This window comes from Argiope bruennichi, chromosome 4 (genome assembly GCF_947563725.1).
Source record: "Argiope bruennichi chromosome 4, qqArgBrue1.1, whole genome shotgun sequence".
Lineage (NCBI taxonomy): Eukaryota > Metazoa > Arthropoda > Arachnida > Araneae > Araneidae > Argiope > Argiope bruennichi.
In genome coordinates this window covers 8,108,871-8,133,912 of record NC_079154.1, presented here as the reverse complement: position 1 = coordinate 8,133,912, position 25,042 = coordinate 8,108,871, and the positions used below count along the sequence as shown (strand labels likewise).

The 25,042-nt window shown below is 30.0% G+C and overlaps 2 protein-coding genes across 13 annotated transcripts in view; one reads left to right on the top strand and one right to left on the bottom strand.

Moving 5' to 3' along the window:
- The window catches only part of LOC129965543 (tensin-1-like), a 474,618-nt gene that overhangs the window by 190,975 nt on the left and 258,601 nt on the right, over positions 1–25,042 (bottom strand). Inside the window, exon 1 of one of the 10 annotated variants that reach the window (XM_056079525.1) lies at positions 14,795–14,860. The exons of the other annotated variants lie outside the window; for them this stretch is intronic. Coding sequence (XP_055935500.1) covers positions 14,795–14,845 — 51 coding nt within the window. The 5' untranslated portion in view covers positions 14,846–14,860. Of the gene's footprint in view, positions 1–14,794; positions 14,861–25,042 lie in introns of those variants that run through there. 10 annotated transcript variants of the gene reach the window in all.
- LOC129965545 (uncharacterized) overlaps positions 23,639–25,042 on the top strand; it is a 31,773-nt gene continuing 30,369 nt past the window's right edge. For all 3 annotated transcript variants that reach the window (XM_056079533.1, XM_056079531.1, XM_056079532.1), the window contains exon 1: positions 23,639–23,852. In XM_056079533.1, the coding sequence (XP_055935508.1) occupies positions 23,786–23,852 (67 nt within the window). In that variant the 5' untranslated portion in view covers positions 23,639–23,785. The remainder of the gene's footprint in view (positions 23,853–25,042) is intronic.

Here is a 25,042-nt window from a genome sequence, read left to right as displayed (position 1 = left end):
GCAATTACAAGTACAAAGAATATTAATAATAAATTAATATTATTAATTATTCAAATTATTCTAGTTTGAAATATCATAGAATGATAAATAATTTAAATTTGATACATTTGACTTGCTATTATTTTTAAAGACTTTCTCTTCATTACAGCATTTATTATATGCACTCAAAAACTGTATTTAATAAATTGCCGCAGCGCACGTGTGTATAAATATTGCATTATTAAATATTATTAAATTAAACCACAAAAAAGTATTATAATTAAACATACTTGAAATAATTTTTTTAAAATTATTAAATTAGAAATAGAAATAAAATTGATATAAGTTAAGTTGATTGATAAAAGTTAATTTTTTAAGAACACTTAAAAGTTTTATAAAAATGTCTTTTATGCAATATTTTTGTGTTAGAAGTTATGGAGTAAAAACATGATTAACGTTGATCAAATTTTAATAAAAAAATCTAATTAAAATTTAATTATTTCTATTCTAGAGAGGGTGTGGCACGCAGTAGGCAACTACATGCAAAATATATCTTGAGATTTAACGATCTGCCTTATAGAATATTTTGCATGTCTTTTTCTGTTATCACGCAGTTTACAGATAGAATAGGTTTATAAACATTATCATTTTAAAACAATGTAATGTAGCTTACAATTTAAAAACAATGAATAAAAGAGTTCGAAGCGAAATGAATAATATTTAATTTAAATGTGAGAGTATTTCCGAGACAAACTTAACGTCCGTTCAAAATTTAAATTATTTAAAACTTATGACAATTTTTTATAATACGTTAAATAACTACAAATTAATTTTATCACAAACCAGTGAACATTTAAAAAAAAAAATAAAGAAAGAATGTATGTATCGCAAACTTTATTCAAACCACAGCGATTCTTTACGCATTAACCCCGTAAATAAGAGTAATAAAAAAATACAATTTAAAAATCCACCAATCACTGTCAGAGCACTGAACCGAACGTCAAGTATGATTAGAGACGTTAGGCCGCGTTCGCAATCTAAACTACGAATTCTATTAATCGTTCCACGACAGCAGTTTTTCATCGAGATCCAAAATACAGATAAGCAACTTATTAAACATTTTTTTTTACTTATTTGATTAAGAAATCTCCGTTCGAGCAAACGATTTGCAATTACTGGATAATGAATTAATGCAAATAACGACACCTCAACTCGCACGAAACTCGTGCTTGGAAAACTAATCGTGAGTAAAATTCATCGCCCGTCATCTGTTAACAGGATTTGGGGATATTATAGACGAGCAATTTTCAGACACGAATATTACGTGACATGTGCAATCGACAGACGGACTTGAAATTAAGTAAGAAGAACAAGCACTAGATGGCAGAAAATTTATTCTATTTATTTATTTTTATGTAATCATTTGTATATTCAAGTATCTTAACGCATCTTAATACTTGGAATTCAACAGAATTTTTATAGAAAAAAAATAATCGTTTCACATTCTGATAGCAATTAAATTCGACATAAAAATGTGATATTAGTAACTATTTAATTTAGTTAAGAATTTAATTGCACTTTTTGAAATCTAAAGAATTTTGCAAATAGCAGAATACGGATATTTAAAAGAATAAGCAGTATTTTACAATTTAAGAAACTTATACAGTTGAGATTCTTACATAATCGGGAACTTATATAATTATATCTTTCATTTTCCAATGGAATTTCCAATGAATTCACGACAACAAGGTGAAATGGTCTCGCTAGAACTTTCTCAACGACTCTCCAATAAAAATTTTATCTCCTTTCACACCGCATAAAATGGTGGTGCTAGGGCAAGGCTGTGAACGCCACCAGTGCTCAGATTTTTATTTTCAGAGTTATACGTATGAGAGTTGAGTGCATCACAGCATAGTAAGCATAGTAAGAAAAAAACTGCATAGTAAGCATAGTAAGAAAAAAACTGCATAGTAAGAAAAAACTGTATTTGTGTTATAATTGCATGGTATTGGTGAGTACTAGTTAAGAAAGACCGAGCTTTGATGTAAATCTACCATTTTCACTGAATCTAGCAAATAATTTTTGGCAATTTTTTTAGGAGAAGAGAAAGGGGTACGATTAATCACTGACATGCGATTTATACACGACCCAAAAAATTGAATATGTATTTTGGATGCCATTTTCCCAACCGGCTGAAACCAAAATATGACACACAGCTACAACCAGTAGACACTTGATTACATACGAAATTTCATTTATCTAAGTTTTTGAACTATAGCGTTTTTATGTAGGCAAAAGTACAGACAGACAGATGGTCAATTCCAGGACGAATTCGGTTAAAAATTTAATACAAATCTACATTTCAGATGCTTAACCTTATTACAAAATTATATCTATCAAGTTCTTTATGTTATACAGTCGGGCGAAAAAATGTGCCCAGAATGGAGTTTGTTCACAATTTGATAGGAAAGTACATATATTTGGTGTTTTCATATACCAAATTTCATTCATCTACTTCAAGGCGTTATTGAGTTATTACCTTCATAGACAAATAAACAGACATCATTTCAAAAATGCATTTACAGACTGAGCTAGGTCTAAAACATGGAGATTCATAAAAGTTTCGTGTTCGAATTTTTTTGACGATTACAGTATTTTTCTGTGCATATTCTATATACAAAAAAGCGAAATGACGTTTTTTAAAAATAAACAATGAATTTCTGGAACAAATTGTCTGCCACTTTTTTAGCCAAATACTTCTTGGATTATGCAGTTATTTCGTATTCAGATTTTTTTTATTTTTTATAAATGCACATATGAGTAAAACTGAAGTAAGAAAGGAAGAGCAATTTCAATTGAAAGACACTTTTTGTTGTTCTTGTATCAGACAGAAATTTTCACCTTAGAAGGGACTTTTAAGATATACTATTGATTGACCAAACTTTCTTCCTGTCAAGAATACAAATACAAAAACAGGGGGAAAAAACAATAATGGGAAAAGCGATCACAGTTCCAACTTACTTGCGAAATTATGCTACAATTCTGCAATTTTGAAATAATTCGTTTGATTAGATCGATATGAGACAATTAAAGTTGCAGTTATTACATTTTGAAAGGCGCGGGTAAAAAAACCGAAATCTCAGACGATTCAGAATTTCATATAAATTATTTTTATCTTCATATGTAAGTGGTGAGAAAAGGTTTAATCTTAAAAGCGCAGATAAATTAAACTTTTCATACATCCGCCTGAATTCCCGTGACGGCACCATCACATAATAAAAGTTACTACACATAGTACTTGCGATCTAAATGAATATTTTTTCAGCAGTGATGTGCCTGAATTTTTCCTCCTATTGGACGAGAAGTGGAGTCAAATAGGCACGGAGCAGCAATTTAAACAATTATTGTTTGTCAACAAACTTCCGCGGATTCTAAAACTCTCTGCGCTTTTGCGCATGCGATAGATGGGCTTAATTCGACAGAATTGGGGTGGGAGGAAAGATGAAAGGAGGAGATGTTTACTTAGTTTAGTTACATTAACGTTCTGCTTTAACACCTGAGCTGCACCCTCTCTCCAAATTTCAGCACCACACCAGCAAGAGGGCGTTTGGTCCCGACAGATTTAACGTGCGCCAGATCCATTTACACGACGGTTCTTCGGTGGAATTGGGTCTCGAAACTGATACCCACCGGTTCCGAAGCCGAGACCTTACCATCAAACCATCGCGGCCTAGGAGACGACGATTTAACAATAAAGTAAATTGCGAAAATCACACATCCTCCTCGTCTCACCCCTTAGTGAGATAGATTCTTCGAAAAGTGGTCCTCTCAAGATACTGAAACGAGCAGTAAGGGAATATGAACTGATTCCAATTAGGAAAATAAAATGAAATAATAATATTAAAAATTTCATCTTTAATAGTAAAGAATTCTTAACGATGAAACAGAAAGTGAAAAATGAAATGAATAAGAAATTAGAAAAATGAAAGATTGAATCTCGAATTTTTTAAAATTCTTTTTTTTAATAAAGTCAGAGAAAATATTTATTTCAATATTATTTTGTTCTTTGTTATTCAGAATAATTATAAAAGGGGGAAAAAATCACAAACAAATCCGAAATGAGATTAAAAAATATTATCATTATATTTCTTAGGAAAAGTCGAATAAAAACAGAAAGAGAAATATATTCATATATCTATTGGTATACTAATAATATTATAAAAAATTCTGCTTTCACCACAAGTTCAGTTTTGCTTGTATTCGATTCAATTTTATTTTAGAGCAAACGATTTAAGAAAGAAGCTTTATTCAGCCATTATTTCAACAATTATTAAAAACAATATTTCAGTTTATTCATCTATTTCCAGCAGTGGAATTGTTTCTGGCATTTTTAGCTGCAATATTTAAAAATGTTACGTGACGACCAAGCAAAAAAAAGTTCCAAGTAATTTTTTTTTTTTTTTTTTTTTTTTTTTTGTAATACGTCTCCGACCAGCTGAACAAACTACAAATCAAAATATTCGACTTACTGTTTTACAAAAATGAAAAGGATCATGGAACAATTGATGATTTCAAAATAATTAAAAGTTTTCAATTATTCATAAAAAAAAGAAGAAAAATATTTTTTATGACCCCAGTTTTTAAAATATTAATAGTTAACGAAACAACAGTAAAAAATGCCTTTTATAATCATAAAAAATAGCTGTTGTTTATAGCAGAGTAAATTACTTTTAAACATGATGAATGGCAACATACAGAAGAATTTAACAAAACAGTCGAACTGTGGTCAGCCAATTACTATTGAAAGTCGCAACACTGCTAACATTTCGAACAAAAGCTGAAAGAAACAATTCTTCATCGTCGTCAACAAGGTGACAGCAGCAGTTAACGACAACAATGGCTGACGATGCAAATCCAACAAGCAAAATACTTCCTCATTGCTGCAGCAGAAAATTTTTCCCAAAATGGATGCTGTCAAAACATAAAAAGAAGGTGATGAATAGCAAAACGCCTCCTTATCACAATAACGTTCATTTCACTGCCATTCGAAGCCCATTGTCAATGCTAGTGTCGTAAGTGTTAGAAAGAAACTCTTTTATTTAAATGTCTGTTACAGTATCAATTACTAAAAAAAAATTTCATTTAAATGTTTTGAAGAAAAGAAATTCAATGAAGTGTTTTAAAATTAAGAAGCGTGAATGATACATTTAACAAGTGAATGAACCTCTTTCGCAATCATTAAGGATTGCCAATCCGTCAATTAATAACAATAATGTTAAAACACTAAACGCATCATCGCAAATCATGTTTTTTCTTTCGCAAATTAAAAAAAAAATACTAATGTTATAATAACACACACAAGGTTTCTGAAAACATTTCTTAATATTTCGCGATAATGCTAATTTTTTTTTTTAATTCAGCTTTCTTTAACATTAGTTTTCAAGAATGCATTACAGACAGCTTTATTCAATGGACAAGAAAAAGTCACCTTATGACCTATATAATTACAAAATTTATTTATCATAACAAAAAATATTTGATAGAAGATCGAATTAGAGAGGATATTTTAATGTAAAAAATATCCATCATTTATATCTTAATCTTCCCATTACAGCATTTAGAAACACTCAAAACATGAGATAAAAAAATCTCCATAAATTGAATGCAGTTTCATTTTGAAGTCACAAACAATTATCATGAGTTTTAATTTGTACGCAAAATATTCTTTTAAAAATCTTTAAAAGTCGACTCAATATAATTTTAAATAACTGCTGAAATTTTATTTGAATGAAATTTGAAATTTATATAGGAATTAAACTAACACAGTTCGGATATATTTTCTCTCAGTGAGAAAGTTTATAAATACTTTCGAAAAAATAAATGTTAGTTCTTCAATAAATTAGGAACTAGTATACAGCGATCTATAAAACAGGCTTATTGCAATGGAGTGTTGAGTTATCCCTATAAATAAAAAACAAGAGAATAAAAGTTCGAAATTTGGTTGAATGTGCGATTTTATAGAATAAATGAACGCAATATATTAATAAGTTCCAATTGAGAGTTAAAAAACCAGCCAGTTAACAGTATAAAATAATGCTACGGAAAAATAATCCGAAATCCGTCAATAGATTATGTGGGTAAAAAGTCTAACAGGCTCATTAAAGGATACGACTCAGCGTTTTATAGATCTAGCGACAGGACATCGAATGTTCTAAAATAAATGCAGGAAATCGAATCATTAATTGAACTATTACCAAGATTCGCGAATATTCTGAATTCTCATTTTTATCGACAATGTCGCCAAAATCGTCACCAAATCGCTAAACGATCGCCAAGTTTGTAGTCAAAGTCGGAGGTCAATGACTCAGCATCCACTACTCTATCTGTAAAACTATCTCTCTTACCAGGAGATTTAATGCGCAGGAAGTAATATAACAAATTCTTAACAATAATTTGGAAATTTTTAGCAGTAGTTTTTGTACCAGAAATTAATGCAAGATAAGAAAAGAAAGGACACTAACTACTATGGAAGTGCAGGATAAATTCACTTCAATAGCACCAAATACACCGATGGCAAGTCATATCAGTGGGAAAGTTTTCTCTTGGAATTCCAGTACATGTTTACTTTATAGCGCATTTTTGCGTTGCACTTCATCATACAATGAAGAATACGCATTTTAGTTTCCTTCACACTGGCCGTTTGCGTTCAAAATTTGATACAGATTTACAGTTCTGACGATAAAAACCACATAGTGAATTTCATCTATCTAGTTCGTAACGTTTCCACATTACAAACTAGATGGGTGACATGTAATACAAACTGAAAGACAAACAAGACTTTCTTCCAATGAATTTAACCCAAAATCCAATAAAAATTTGTTACTTTGTTATAAAAAACAAATACTTAATTTCACTGCATTTTTTAAATTATTGTGCACAAACAAAGATAACTTCGAAATACATGTTTTTCGGACTCGGAGAGTTCTGAAACATCTTCATTTCTGGATTATGAAGGAAATTCATCAGCATGTCGCGATGTAATTTTTTGAAGATTACACCCTCGTATTCCCTCGATCTAATTTCTCGTATTTGAGAAAGAATAAAAAATGTTCGAAAAATTGAATCATCCATGGAACTGAAAAACTAGTAGGTACTAGGTTTTCGATAGTAATTAGCTCTGTTTCAATTTAAAAAATATTATTTTAAAATTTCCAATTAATAAATATATTTCATGAAAAAGCAAAATTCAAATAATATAATTTTATTTCCAATATCAAAGTTGGGCAAATCTTTCCTGAATGTTGGCAATTCTTTAAAAATAATTTCGGCATGATTTCCAACATTAGATTGCATAGTTACATAGTTCCTCATTGTTTTATCAAATATTTCATTGTGTGTTTTCCTCCCATTATTGAAGGCTAAAGAACATCTGTATAGTTTACAAGACGAATAAAAAAAGTGAAGTTACAGTACTACGTAGATTAGAAGATAGATGGATAGACATTTACGTTTTTAATAATGCTATAATTTCATGAAACTGGTCCCCATTGCAAAAGTTCATGTATAGAATTTACAGAACATAAGTAAAAAAATTAAAATAACTCGACTTTAATGTCTAGCAATTTGAAGGTGTTACGGGCATGAAGTTATACCGAAACGATTTATTTTAAAAATAACCAATACCCCCGGTGAACCCCAAACTAGTCGCTTGTCCCCAAAAGCGACTAGTAATAAAAAAGAATAAACATAAACATGCATATTCACAAAATTATTAAAATATATCATAAATGTGAATTTAACCCGTAATCGGAGACGTTCATTAGTTCTGATTGTCACGTGATATTTTGTCCTTGAATACAATAATCTCCTCAGTACCTTCAAATTGTGTTTTCATTAGTTTGTTGGCAAAAGTCTAAGTATGACCACGCGTGTATAACTGAATTATTCTTTTTCAAAGTTTTTGTTGTTATTTATAAAGTCACTGACTCCACGTCTATGAAACTGCTTTTAATTTGAATAATGCGAAAAGAATAAAGAAATATTCTTAAAATAATATTTCAAAATATTGTATCCATCATTTTTGTTTGTTAAACTCCAACAGTTATTAACATTACTGTTATTTCGTAATATCTAAATGAAGTAAATACTCATTAAAAGATTGCTTAGGTTTTTCTTATAATATCTTTCAAACATTTTATATTAAAATTTAACATTTTTAATGTTAATATTAGTTTATATTTTTGGTAACTACATGGTTTCCAGAATGTATTGTTTTTCCAAAATAAACTTCAATGCTGTTTACAAAAGACAAAATAATAATAATATTAACAATGGAGTCATTTTGACTTCATGCCTCTGGCCACGTGAGGAAATTCATAGCTCCAGTTAAAAGTTAAATTAAAAATATATTTAAGTATAAAAATGAACTGAGCAATTTACTAAAAGATCTCACAATCTGCACGACAAACTGGGACGAAATGCTTGAATCTGATACTTTGCAAAAAGACAATGTCTGTTCGATTGGTGGTATCCATATACTGACATAAAAAGGAACTTTTATTTCTCTTTTCATCTCCAGTTCAAACTTCAAGTGAATTTGAGAGAGCGTGTCACCACACCATCTCCAGATATCCAGTTACTGATGAGTAACCCGGTATCTTTACCTAACCTAGATTGGCGCTAATACTTCTGCTCTATACATCCAAGAAAAAAAAGATGGCCTTCACCAAAAAGAAACATAAACACACACCTCTCCGTTACAGTTAAAGAAGCCAGGAGAAGGGAGAGGGGAAAAAAACTCTCCCAATTTTTACTTTTCGTTTCCATGCGAGTGAACTTTCTAACTGAGACGTTCGTCGTAGACAAGAGAAAAGCAAGGAGCCTATTTTTGGCCAGATTTTCGGGATTTCTGCCAAAAACCACCGCAGCCTGCAGGCACCAGAAGGTCCAATTTTTTTTTCTTGTTTAGTGTTTACTTTTATGTTCCTCTTGAAGAGAATTTTATTTCTCTGTGTTCGAAGAAAATTTGTTTCTTTTCCGCTAAAACCGTGTTCTTTTGTGTTCGTTGATACGAAGATATATTGACGCTGTCACGGGAGTTGACATTATTTTTCACTTTGGTTCACTCTTGGAGCTCCCAAACTTTAACACAAGTAGTAAAATCCGCTAGAGTTCTTAACATAGAATATGTTTCATACATGGGTTCAACTAACTGAAAACAGCGCCCAAAAATGTGACACAGTTATTCTTCTTATAATGATGACAAATTTAAAGAGCCAAATAAAATAAGAGATGGTTTGGAAATGTCAAAAGTAAATGAATAAATTAACATAATTAATTTTTGGTTTGGAATAACAGTGAAGAAGCATTTCACTCTTTGAATCATGATGACACCAAGTACAAAAGATTTGCCGTTTTAAAGATCTTTCATTTTGCAGGAAAAATCAATATTATGTGCCTCTAACTTTTTAAGGAAATACTTTTTCATTGAGTAATCGATTTAAAATAGATATGGATCCCAAAAAATATATTAGATAAATAATTAAATATTTATATCCAAAATGTAACTAAATATCTAATATAATCTATCTATCTGTCCATAATGTAACTAAAGTGGTTTGATTTTAATTTCGATTCTTGGAGGAGGTACAAAAAGTACTGGCAAAATGCAACCAATGTGTATATGAATAAATAAAAAAAATATAAAATTCAGAAATGATAAAACAGTTAAAAGTTAAAAATTATTTTTTTAAAAACCTGAGAAGATAAAAAGAAACCATAAGTGATGATATTTTTTTTTCTTAGAACTGATTTCATCCAAATGACATCAAGATAATCTCATTTCATCTACAGTACAGCAAGATTAAATTCTGTAGAAGTTAACATGAAAAAAAAAAGATTTTTTAAAACATGAGCTATTTTCTTATTAGAAACAAAGAACAATTCTGGAATATTTTTTCAATGCCGAATAAGAGCTCTAAAAATTGTCCACATTCTCCACACAATTCAACTTTACTCCAAACATTTCCTCCGACTTTAAATATGGCAAAAATTAAGAATTTAAAAATAACTTTTTAAAAATTAAATCTAGTTAATAATTTATAACAGGAGAAATTTACAAGAAACATTCGGGACAATCCCAATTTTTTTTTAATTCGGAGCAAGTAGTCAAAATTTGAGAGAATAACGGCTAATTTGGGACACTTGATCATTTTAAAACAATTCAAAATAAAAAATTTCGCTCTTAGCAAATTTAACATAATTCAAATCGGGAGCTTATTGTTTGTATTTGGAACTTACAAGTGAAATTAAATTAAAATTTACAATATCGTACACATTTATCTATACATAAAACAAAACAATATAATTATATAAAAATTAAATTATCCAAAAAACAGAATACGGCCCTTTTGTTTCAAAAATAATTCAAGCAGCAAATAGATGCGACGAATATTTTAAAGCTTTTTTTACAAATTCCACTTATTTTATATAACTTATTATTAAATAACATCAACTCAATATGAAAAATAAAATAAAAGGATATTTCCATTAAAAATGAGTATGACTAGTTATCTATACTTATAATAAAGCTCAATGTGTGTGTGTGTGTGTGTGTGTGTGTTGGCGCTCTACAGGCCAGGTCATTTGACATACAGCTATCAAATTTGGTACATGTATACCTTAGAGGTCGGGAATGTGCACCTGGGGTCCCTTTTTTTGAAATTTTAATTAGAATTTTAATTATTAATTAAAAACTAACTTTCCCGCCAAAAGAATCTTTCATTTTCCCCACCGCCAACTTTTCCGCCAAAAAAATCTTCCATTATCCCCAGCGCCAAACGAGAAAGGCTTCCGTTGTTTTTTTCTCCCAACAGTAATGAGGCTAGGGTTAAAATTTTTCGGTGGATTATTTCAATCGGTTCTGCTTATTTTCTTAATGTTTGATGCATTTAAAATTAAACATTGTTAATGAATCAATCTTTCAGATTCATTCTGAAGTACTTTTGAATTAAAATAAAACAGAATAAAGGAAATTAAAAATTTCTAATCCGCATAGCGTTACCCCAACTGGCGTAGAAAAAATCACGTATTTGCGTTACGTAACCGGCGAAGAAAATTCACGCATGCGCATTCTGTTCTGATTGTTGCCATGACAACATGTATATGCTTATAGTTTTAAGTACAACGTTTTTTAAGTAGTTTTTTTAAAACCTGTTTTCAACCGTTTATTTTAAACGATTCGTTTTATTTTCTTAGTGTTTGATGCATTTAAATTTAAACATTGTTAATGAATCGATCTGCTCATAATGAATCTAAGAAAATTTTGTTGACCAACTCTTGAGATATTACATAAATTTAAAAAAATATTCTTTAGTGCCCATAAAGTTTAAACGCTGAGTGACTCTATTTTCAGTAATCAGATTATAAAAAAATGCTTTGTTTCAGTAAAAAATATTATTATATTAATTGAAGATAAATTCTTTCCACTTTAATTTAAAGCATAAATTCTACGGGTGCTAACAGAAAATGAGAGAGATACATATTACGTTATGACTGAAGGCCTTTATAATATTATGAATGAATTATATGATAATCAAAATTTGAAGTTTTAAAATATTTTGATGAAGAAGCTATTAAAGTAGAAATTGCATAAAATATTTAATTATTAAAATTTTAACGAACATTAAGATTGGCGAACCGGCTGGTCGCCAAAGGCGGCTAGTTTTAAATATATTTAAATTGATTTGAATATTTTACATTTATTATTTACTATTCGCATTTATTATCATATATCATTTTATTAAATTAGTTTAATCAGTTTCCAATTTTATTTTTTAGACATTCCTATATTAAATAATATGAATAATAAATAATGTAAAGTTCAGTACTGAAAAAACTGTCAGTACAAAAATATCAAACATCAGAAATAAAAATTTGAAAAAGGTCCAGTTGTAAGCAAGACCACGGTAATTTCTTTACAGATAGATCTATTCGTAGATCGTACGTAGAATCTATTCGCAGAATTCGGTTCTGTTTTTATTTTGTTTTGATTCAAGTAAAAATATTGAATTTAATTTTGTTATGCAAACATATAAATTGTTGACAGAAAAACTAAATATATTATTTCTAGAATATGAGAAAAATAAACATTTTGTTTTAGAATGTTTTTGCATTCATCATCCAAGTAATTTAGTTGCCCAGAAATCATTACGTCAGATATTCTTTCTTTCTTTCTTTTTTTTTTTTTGGTATGAAATTGTTGTCTTTCATTTGAAGCTGCCATGCAACCACCAAGAAAATACACATTTTACACTGCAACCTTTTTTCTATACAAACAATAATGTTGCATTTCCTAAAGTAAATATAGTGAAAACTGGATAATTCCAATGTTTTAAATATGACTTTTTTTTGATCACTTGAATTTTTTTATTCGCCTAATATTAAATATAATATATAATTCCAATTTATTTTGGTAGATTCGAAATCGATTTATCTTGATTAATTCAAAATCTAAAGAAAAATAATTCCTTGAATTATTTTTGTTATTTTAATACGTTCATATCCTGAGTTGTTAGTGCCCTAAATGAATAATTTTTCAGACACTTCACACACACCATCAGTTAACAGGAAAAACAACGCATTCAGTCAAATTTTCTCGCTTTGTTTCAGATGTGAATCGTACTGTGTATTTTCAGAATAGAATTTTCTAATTGAAAGTACTTGAAATTAAAACTTATTTGTTAAAATTATTCTTAAACAAAATTTTTAAATTGGAACTGTAATCATTTACTAAGGTTACTTACTGCTTATTTACTATAAAGGTTTTTTTAAATTTATTATCACTTTACTATACTTTTATATCATGTATAATTCATTATAAAGGTATTTGATTATATTTAAAATTCTTAGGATCAAATTTTTACTTCCAAAATTATATGCTTATTTGTTTAAATATGCAAAATTATAAGTATATTTAACTTATATGCTTATTTGTTAAAATTATTATTTTGAAAATCATAATTTTAAAAATTTTAAATTATAACTATAATCAATTTATTTATTAAATTTACTTGCTGCTTATCGGTTATAAAATTTTTATTTATTATGTTATATTTATCACCAGCTATTTATTATAAAATTCTTAAATATTTAAAAACATTGCGGCATTTAATTTAAACACGGCCGCTTTTTCTCTTGCTATATTGACTTTTAAATTCAACTTTTCGCAAAAGGAATTTTTATTACGGTTTCGGCAAACTGGGCAGGCTCGAATGAGCCCAGTTTCATTCAAATTTTTTTCAAAATTACATAGCATACTACAAATTAGAGTTTGTTCAATTTTGAATGGCTAATGCACACATTTTCACATAATATTCAATAGTGAAGTCGGAAACTAATAAATAACAGTTGTTTCCTAAAATAATAACTGCGTAAATTTGCACAGCAAGGTCTTAATTGTGTCGTAAAATTAATATAATGTAAAATAACAACAACAACAAAATCCCCGATGAAATATTACTAAATGGAAAACATCTGAATTAAAACCACAACAATATACACATAACACACACATAAGTTTACAAGTAAAATAATTTGAAATGCTATTAAATTGGCGAAGTGATCAATCTACTATGAATAATATTGCCAGAGTTAACAAGCAGCACTTTTTTTTTTCTACCATGTAGAAATAGTTTAGAACTTCTTTTCTAGTATTTAAGAGGTTTTCTTTTAATTATATTATAAGAAACATAACAGATTATCTCTTACTTCTATAAACAATTTAGTTGAAAAATCAAATTATAGAAATTGAATAAAAATACAAGACGGTTTTTAATTTTGAAAAAAAGAGCATTGAAGAGATACTTTGAAAATTCCAAGATACAACACATATAAATAAAAGGTTCTGCGATTGCAGATTTAATGACATTGAAATAGATGCCACATGAGAAAAACAACATTCATTTTCCTACATTACCAAACATTAGTTTAGAAATTTCTAAATTGAAAACAATTTCCTCATTGCTGTTATCCTGAGCGTAGTATGTGACTATATGTATGTTAAGACACATTTTTTTTTTACATGAAATGATAAAATTTTATGGATAGTTAAAAAAGTTTCATAACAATAATTCAACATTAACTAAAATAGTAAAATAATAATTACAACGAAACTTAGCTTCGAATTAAAAAAACAACAACAACACAAATTTATTATTGTATTAAAAATGTATCTTTTTTACTTTTAATTATACGTTCATCTTTATTATTTTTTAATTTATATTTAATAATATTTTAACTATAATCTGTTTTTATTTGTAATTCATTAGTGTAAATATAGAATTTTGAAATCAAAATTTTCTGAAATTCACTATTAGGTAGAGTCACACGTACAGAATTAAACTTCAATTAAATTAACCAAATAACAAACATGAAGTCCTAAAAATATTAAAATAGAAAACAGTTATCGAAAAAAAGCAAGTGAAAAAAATTGATACATTTAACACATTAGGAAAATATGACAAATGGACCAAATTTCATTTATACATGCATGAAAGAAGTCCAATTAAATGAAAACATGCATCAAAGTAAGATATTCAAAATTCCGACATGAAAATAGATTTGTAGCTGTGAATAGTCATAATCCAGACTCATTGGAGACAGGGTTTCTAAATAAAGAACTTAACCAACAATCCATCGTGATCATCTCTTAAGAGAGAACACGACCTCACCAACATAAAAACACATTAACACTCCTTAAATCCAAATCCAAACGTAAAAAAAGAACCCCCAAATTCAATAAATTCAACTCACTCACCGTAAACATTTTCATGTCCGTCGGTAACATGTCAAACGAAAACATTGCCATTGCCACCCCAAGCGAAAGAAAAATGTCGACACGAACGGGGCAGCTTTCAAAATCGTTTGGTTCAACATGCGAATCTGTCAAAGGCAATCAGAACCTTCCATCGGCTGTAATTTGTTTCGAATAATAAGCAGGGTGGGGTTTCGCCCCTCCCACCTGCAAGAAGGGAACGAATGGGGGGGGGATATGTGCTGAGTTAGCACAAAGTGCGGCACGCTTTTAATCGTTCAATCGGTTCATCAACTTGTTGAATGTCGTTCTGACACCTACTTAAAACCCGCTTAGACAGCGACTTTGTGGCCGAGTTAAGCTAATGGAGGAAGGTTAAACAAGTGAAAAACTCTAAGAAGAAACGAGGATATTAAATTAATTAATGTGAAGAAGAAAAAAAAGAAAAAGAAACTGGATAGAGTTTCAGGTTATTTTTGGCTATATGAATTTAAGCATGCATGTACTTTGATTTAAACCGACAGGAATATCTTCGCCTTGACTTTTTCGCATACATCCACATCGCATTTTGTATTCGGCTTCGTAATAAATTCAAGTATGCACTTTGAATCTTTTACATTCGACTGACTGCTTTTAAATTTCAGTACAAATCTACCACTCAGATGTCAAAGCCACATACCAAATTACATTCATTTTATTACCGAGTTTTTTGGATATTACATTCACAAATAGATGAATAGAATGGAAGTCATCCTATCGTCATATTTGGTGCAAAATTTATACAAATCTACATTACCTGTGATAAAATCATAAATGAAATTTCTCTCACAACGCTTATAGAATTTTGGGATAAATTATAAATAAGAAAGCAGATGTTTGATGAAGAACGAAGATGTGTATGATGTTTGTTTGTTTGTTTACCCTGAAGGATTAATTACCCAGAACCGCCTTTCTGAGGGAGGGCGCGTAAGTCGATGAGCGTTTTAGAGCAATAATAGCAGATTTAGAGCTAAGCAGCTGTCCAGGACCGATTGGCTGAGGAATAGGGCGCAGGTAGATCGATTTTTAAAAAACTTATTAACCTAAAAGCTAAATAAATTTGTAAAAAAAATAAATACAAATTCTATGATTTATATAATACAAGGATAGCATTAAACTTTGTAAAATATAATAACCGATCAGATTCATATCTGTTTCTTTATACTCAGTTATTACAAAGTATATAAACACCGAATATCCGCTTAAATACTTTGTGTGGAAACGTGACTGCCGCCCAATGATGAGTCACAATAAAGTTAAAAAAAAACATACACGTTTTTAGAAAGCTAGTTAAACTAAAATTGAACCTAAAGTAAATAATTCACATGTTGATTAAGAAAAAATTTATGCTAAAATGTGAAACTAAATTGATCGGTAGAACGGACTTCATAATGTGCAATGCTTAAGACTACAAAATGATTAAATCTACCATTGGAGAGCCAAATATACAGGGTGACCATAAAATAGCTTTCCCTGGTCGGCGGCATCTACAGTTAAAACGAAGGAACGAAATGAAACCACATTTTATATGCTGATTGTGGAAGACATGAAGAGACGAAAAATTCCGCAAAAGAAACAAACTAACTAAAAACACTTCCAAAAGTTGCCGATAGGAGAAATAATGACACTGTTGTATTGGATAGGAGAAATATTGACACAAAAGTGGAAATTGCATATTGAGTGGATATTGAATCATTGGATTATGTAAAATTCCTAGTGCATACATAAGAGCAGCAGTGCCATGCATTCCTTGTAAAAAGGGATGAGCAAACGATCTATTAGCATGTTCGTTCTTGACTGTTGATGTGTTTTTGACTGTTTCCGTGACTGACTGATGATTTGTGTTCTGAACCTATGAATACCTGAAATCTGTAGTGTACGCTGGTCGCGTTCCAAACCTGCATGTCTTGAAGCAGAACATAAGACGTGCTGCTATGAACATTGAAACACATTTTACAAGCAGCAGTGGAGAACGTCATACTTCGTATGCAATATGTAGTACACAAGGAAGGTCGGTATACTGAAAATGTTGCACGGAGTCCAGGAGACCCAATATATTGATGAATAAAAGATTATTTTATGTGAGTTTAATGAATTTATTCATAACTGTACTTCTCAGAGCACCAGTGTTTCTTCTAGCGGCAATTTTTAGTACTGATTTTTTGTCCTGCGAAATTCATTTTTCCATGTCTTACACAGTTTGTATATAAAATGTGGTTTCATTTCGTTCATTCATTTTAGCTGCAGATAACACCAAATAAGGAAATTTACTTTATGTCTACCCTGTACGTATATGTTCTACAAATGGTACCTAAATTTTCTGATTTTGCGTCTTCAATTGATTGGAATGTGTCGTCGACTCTGTCTCAACACCTTCTTTGTATGTAATAGTAAACGAATGAAAGAGAGAAAAGTAGTGGAATGAAAACTATCACATATATATTTTCGGATAACAGAAAGAAATCACACAGGACAATTATCATGAACACAAACAAAACTTTACCCTTCCAAATTTTTCTTCTAGGAAGGGAGCCATTTTCCAAGAAAGTCATAGCCATTTATAATCGGCGCAGTCATTCTAAATAACTCTGTATTATAATCTGTGAATCCCATTTACATTTTTCGACATCTCAGTAAATTCAAAACAGCTTTTATGCAACGCTAAATAAATAAACAACACAGCAAGCATGTTTTGCTTATATTTACATCCGGATTGTTGAAAGACCATTCAGGTTCATTACATGACTAAAAAGATTTCTTCTTTTGGCCGCGTGGCAGCAGTAAGAAAAGGGACCTCCAGTCGCGGACAACTCGTAAACAGCATACTAGAGAAATTCTTTACTCTTTTTCTTCATGTTCGCAGCTCTTACTTTTGAAGCACGATAAAAGGATGTTTGAATTTTGTTTTAAGTGGCCGTCTAGAGCGGGTAATGGAGGATTCCTCTGAACCAACTTGACCTGCGTGGGAATGTTTTACGACGCATGCGTCTCAAAAATGCAATGAACAATTTCAGTTGAAAATTCGGACTTGAAATTTTTCACAAATTTCTACGTTGCAGACCTTCCCGAATACAAAAAAATATTTCATGAATCATGTACGAGGTAACTCAAAAACGTTTTGAACTGGACGGACGACATTTGATGTATGTTTTTTACATTGAATCCGTAGATTTCTAATAAATTTGGAAGGACATCTATATACTGTCCAAGTATAAAAGAACACAATTATTACAAAACAGAAACAACTGGGTGGATAAAATTTGGTAAATTAGTTTTAATATCTAAAGTACAGATAGAGAGACTTTCGATCAAATCCGTCAAAGGATTGACTATTTGTCAATCTGTACATTCGCATGTATCTAAACGCATTTATACTCGATAAGAAGCACAAAAGTCACATTTGTAGAACTTAAAATTTTTTTTGAGAATTTATGATGTTCACGACTTTGCCTAAAGTGCACAATTTTTATGCAGGAGAATGGAGTTAACATTTTATTAGAGCTTATGTGAGACCATTGAGAGATTATTTCTGCTGGTATTTTCAATAATTATTCATATTGACATTACGGGAAAAGACACGAGGTGAATCATTATACACAGTGAAATAGTCCTGAAAACGACCCTAACGTATTTAGAAATGGAATATTATATACAGGGTCTTTACGAAATTTGGAAAAACCTTTAAAAAAACAATAAAACAATAATACGCAAACGAATGAAGAGAGAAAGAGATGTTTGCACATAGATGATGGATATTAAACTATCTATTACAATCTTCAAAATGAAATAACCTAACTTCAAAGTAATTTTATGCATAAGGGATTTAACTAAAAATTAACCAAAATTCTTGGCAAACTAGCTCATTGGCAAAGGCGACTCGTTTCGAAATAATTTAACATGAGTGAGGCTCATTGTTCATTGCCAATTCGTGTATATGCAAACACCGCCACGGAAAAAACACGATAATAAGCTATTAAAGATTTGGCATGAGATCTTAGTATTTTTTTTTAATCAAATTTTGGTCTCAATTAATCAAAGAGATAGTTAGAAAACGCATGTTCGTTTCTCTGCAACATGCGTAAATAAAAGCCGGTTATCTTTCTTGTGTACACAGACGAGAAAAAAAGGAGGGGAGAATGTTCCCACTACTCTGCAAGCTCTATTTTGCAATGGACGGAATCAAGCTTCAAATTGAGAGAGACCGCGTTTAAGTTATTACGATGCCGTAGTACCTAGCATGCACTGTGTATAGGGTACACTATACTAATTAATTATCAATTTATGCCCGAAGAGCAAGCACTAATGTGTTCACAATATAATTATATTTTATCTGTTTGACGCATATTGTCAAAATATTTGAACGCGGTAGATTTAATTCCCAACGTTAACACTTTTACAAATCCTCAACAGTTTCAGAACCTGAGTTACTTCGAAAAACTCCTTATTTTCAGCTTATAGCATTTTTGAAATCCACTGGATTTTGCGCTGTAATTTAAATCTTATTCAGTTTCCTCTGACAGTTTCTTGCCAGAAATTACAATGGCGTTATATTTTTACTACGATATACTATTTTATTATTTAATCTGGCGCAATATAGTCTACATAATAGACCTTGTACAAAGGAAAAACAAAGCACATATTACCATACTCATTACAGTGGCGAGAGATAAGCACTATCAATGAATACTGTAACGGAAAAATATTTTGATCAACATTTTATTATCATTTCTCCAAAAATATGAATAATTTAGATTAAATTTGAAACAAGCAGCAGTTTGGTTTTAACACCAGCAACAGACATGGTATCCACAGTGGCAGCTCATGAGCTCAGAAACAAGAAGAGCAACAAAAATTATTTCTTAAAAAAAAACATTAAAAAAACTTTACCTTTAAAGCAACCCGAACTTTGTTTTATCATAGTAATTAGTGAATCGTGTTTTCAGAAAATTACATATAAATATATCTTTATTCAACGAGGATTTATAACAAAAGGAAAGGAAACGTAGGAGAGCAGATGAGTTTCTGTCAGAGCAAAGTGGAAGTAAAATGGGAGGGCTAACAAGTGATTCTTGCGGGGAGGAAGAGAAGGAAATAAAAGAGGGTTAAATAAAAGCCTAAGCTGTGGTTTGGGCAGCCTGAACAATATCCAGCAAATGTTAATCAAATTCAATGGACGGAAACATCGGTTTTCGCTAACGATGTGCCACCTTACCATTCTATTATTAACGAATTTTAATACTTCTAGGAGCTATTTGGTTCGCAACTCCATTTTTTAAATTCGTTTTCTGTTTTTTTTTTCCATGTCATCTTTATTTTTACTATTAATTCCATTTCTGCTGTTCATCAAATTCTCAATGTGGGGAAAAATCCGAAATAAAAATAAAAATGAAAAAAAAAAAAACCCTTTTGAAATAATTTGTGAGGTTGGTTGCCACAGCTCTAAAAGAAGGTGCTCCGTAGAGTATCCAACCAAAATGCATTTATGTTGAAAATACACTATATGAGTACAAAAATGATAAGAGATTCCTTTCTGTTCTTTAACATCTATAGGGTAAATAGATGAGTTGACCTTCGACGAAAAAAGATTAAGACACTAATTTATATATTTAAATATTTTGTTTAATTTAAAAATATTTTATCAGACATAATTGTGTTGGAAATTTGTATGATTTGAATAAAAAAAAAAAAAACTTAAAAAAGATTTCAGTCGCTGGTCCGAAAGATCGTTGAATAATATTTTACGCTCAATTCGTCTTTCTTTATTTTAGATTTAAAAGATATAATTATATAGCCGCGATGACAAGAACAGAAAAAAGTGCATTTAATACCGTCGCAAGGCGCGTGAGCTTAAATCTGACCTCAAAGTCAATGAAAGGCAGTAAAATGTACTTATACATTTAGAAAAACTAGCTTAGGAAAACTTTAAAATTCAATTGTAACATAAAATAAATAGACATGGAACTGATACTAGTAAAAAATTCATTCTTTTGAATTTTCAAATGGTATAAAAATGATTTTTGTGCAATAATATACTCCGAAATTTCTGTCAGAAAAAACACTAAAATGTCGAATCATTTTGAATAAAAAAAAAATCTAATTCAAATTTCGAAAAATCTCTCTTAGTGAACATCTATTATCCAAGAAGTTAATATCTGTCAAATTATTAATTCCGAGTTCAACAATCTGCATCATTATTATTGAAAAGTTTAGACGATTTTTAATTATATATGCCAGAATTTAATTATTATCATATTAAATACTAAACATACTTAAAATATTAGTATAATGAATAATGGACGTAGCTATTAAAATATAAGCTAAAAGTTATATTTTCTTTCAGAAATATACATTTTAACAAGTGGAATAATTCATTAAGAAAAGAATTAGTTTTCAGCTTGAGTTCAAGAAAAAAAAGGGGGGGGGGCTGGGGAAAGCACAATAAATAAAATATTTAAAATATTTAAATAATATGAAATATTAAAATATTAAAAATATTTTCTGATTAAGCTTAGGAATATCATTTTCTAAATGCAATTTAAAAATCAATAACCAATACTTTTCAGTACGAAATATATATGAATTAATTATGAAAAAGCCCAGAAGATATATTTCCCATATCACGGTATATTTTTATTATATTTAAAATAATAATTTTGTGTAATAGCTAATGATCAATATTCTTTTTAAAAGCGGAATAATAATAATAATAATAATAATGCATTAACACCTGTATCTCCCTTATTTTGATTTGATTGTTAGCAAGCCAATTATGTAAAAGTAAAAAGAGCCCCAAGACATTTTCCCTACCTCAAGGATAAGGATATTTCCCCCGTAAACGACATTTTATAACAGTAAAGCCACATTTACAGAGAAGATTGCGATGAAAAAATAGCATCCATTTTGCAGAATCGATAATCTCCAATATTTACTTAGAAGAATAACATTGTTTAACAGTTGATTGACGATCTAATGTATTATGTATTCACAAAGCATCAACAATGATATTCATAGACAACAGAAATGTACAATTTTCATTTCAACACTACAATAAGATTTACTTATCCAATTTATCAGCAGCCAGAAATCCCATTTCCAAACCTATTGAGGAAATGAGATGTTATTCTAAGAAACAGCAAGAGATAGTTGCCAATTCCACGAATGGCTGATTGATTGTAAAAGGGCGTGCCACATCGAATTCTGTACGAAATCAGACAAAGGGAGAATCAAATATTCAGTTGTTGAAGACTTCATAATTTTAATGGACAGTTCATATAGCTTGTCCATTTTTAAAATGGGCGGTGGCTCAGTTTTGAGAATTTAATCTTATCTTTTCAGACAGATTACCATAGGAATATGAAACGGAAAGATGTTTCTGTTCATTGTCTTTCTCGAATCATTCGGAAGGCCAATGGTTGTCGAATTTAAAAACAAAAACACAGGCGAAAAATGTGTAACCATAGTTTCAATAGTAACTAAAATCTGCTTCTTAGATGTGGACATCAGAGTTTATATTCTTTAGATGGTATATGATAGAATGCATATTATAAAAGAGTCCGAAAAGCAAAACTAAACTTGGAACAGAACAAACTTCCTGGTGATCTCACGATAAAAATGTCGCTGCTTTGTATTGATCCAAGTTATAGCTTATTATTTTCACAAATAGGCTAGAGGTTTAAAGCAAGGGAGTAAGAGATGGGGGGGGGGTGTCACGAAACCTATTCATGAGTTCTACAAAATTTGGTGTGCGCTTCAAATTTCCAGTAATTTTTGCTACGGTGGGCAAGTTGGTGGAGGTTTTCTTACAAGCGAAGTATAAATGTGAATCACTTCCCTCTGAAAATCACTCAGGACAGCGATCACATAATGGACTTCAGCCTGAGGTGATACTTATAAGTTCACGATCATTTTGATTAACAAACGTTGTTACGCCACCTTACTATCGAAAAGGCTGGTACTTGGACTTGTCTACTCACACAAGACTAAAAGAGGGAGAAAAAACTTTTCCACGATAATATTACATTTCCACAATACTATTTTTTAAAAAATGTGTATTTCATTTCAGTCTCATATACTTAACATAATTTACTCGTTTACATGCCATTTTTTCCCCACATTGATTTAAACAGGAAAAAAAAGCTTTTTATAACTGGACATGCGGAACGAGAAAGACGAGAGACGAGAAAGACGATTAATAGAATTCTGATTACACATGATTTCTATTAATTTTTTAATCAGAAATCAAAAATACTATTTACTCATTAATGAATGTCTTATTTTTTATTTTCATTTCCCTAAATAAATATAAATTTGATACAGAAAGAATATATTTTTTTTCCTGTATCGGAAAAGAGTTTTGAGAAGTTTTGGTCAACGGACTCATTTTAATTATTAATATAAATCATAAATTAATAATTTAAATAAGCTAAAATATAATATAAAATGCTCAGTTATATGATATTTCATTGCATAATACTTTTACAGCATTTGCCAGGCGTTAAATAACAAATGATTATAATTAACATATTTAACGCTTCTTCAAATATTTTAAATAACTTGAAATTTTCATTTTTCCAATAATTGCCATTTCAAGGCGAAATTCACCCACTGACATTACCTGTTTTGGAAACTCTAACAGGTAAACAAGAGATGTAACGGATGTTTTTATTTCCAAACACACAAACAGCATCAGACGATTTTTTTGTAAGCTAGACGACAGTAACCGTAGGCGTTAAGCCTACTCACATAGACCATAGTCACACACATAAATATCCCCACTATCTTTTTCGCTGGCCGAAGTTCGCACAAAAAGGGCAGAGGCCTTTAACTGCTGTTTCCTGTTTTGATTTGTATTGGGGGAATGCCAAAACAGGTCCTTTTTGCTGTTCGCCCTCGTGAGGTAGGTTTTTTAAAATGGAGTGGGAGCGTCGATTGAAATGGTAAAAATATTTTCAAGTGATGGGCAATACGGAATTGTTATTGGTTGCGATACCAAACTGCGCAAGATGGAGTGTTACGAAAACAGGTAAGAGCATTTAAATGATGGAACTTGAATTTCTGCGATGATTAAGTATCTTTAATATCATTTTAAATTATAATAAGGTTCTGAATAATTAATAATTAATTCTGAAATCTTATAATATTATTAAACACGATGTTTGAACTTTTAAACCAAAACAGATTACTCAAAGATGCAAAAATGGTGTAGTTAGTTATCATTTTACTTATGCCCTTTTATTTGTGTTTCTTATTCTTAACAGATATAAGTCCTATAAACAAATAAATTATGCAAGCATAAAATATTTAACTGAAATCCTCCTTTTTATCAATGAGAATTATGAATTTATAAGTGATATACTACAGAAAAACAGATTTCAGATTTTAAACTACTCAGAAGTGTATAAATAAAATCTATTAGAATAAAATATTATATTAATATAACAAATTAGTTCTACATACTATTTCTTAATGATTAGTGAGTTCGTCGATTGCATTTCATATTTTCAGTAGTAATTCCTTTTTTTAAAAAATTAAATCTGTACTTAGCAACAAAGGATCAAAATAATCATGATATACAAAATAGTCATAATACTCTAAATAGAGAAAAAAAAAGAGGCAAAAACATCCTCCCAGGACGGTTAAGAGCTCAGTAAAATGTTAAATGTTTATCAATAACCTTTAACTAAATGTTCATAAATCATTGCTTTCTTATTTATTTTAAAGAAACTTATACTTAACATTTAAATACTTTGATTAATAGATCTGATCTCTAATAAAAATAATTCAAGGGTGAAAAAAGTAATTAATAAAAACAATATCGTTTTACAGTTTGATAAACAGAGTAATTATAACTCTTCGGGTCAGTTAAATACAGGCTTTCACTCACAAAACGTGTTTTCAGACAAAGCACCCGCCAAATAAGTTGTTCTGAATTTCCAAGGGAGGGAATAATACCAGAGCAATTAAAGCATTTCCTTCAGTTCTAAATGATTCTACTGTAATTCAAGGACAGACAGAAGAAAGGATTATATAAATATTAAAAAAGCGAAGCCATAATTACTACCCCTATAGTTTTTACACAAGATTTTAATTGTATAAGATGACTCAAAGGTGTGGAAACATACTTCGGAAGAGAATTAAATATAGTAAACTTCTGAAAATGTATTAAGAAAATGCGAATGCACATGCATATTTTATTGAAAAATTCAAATTTAG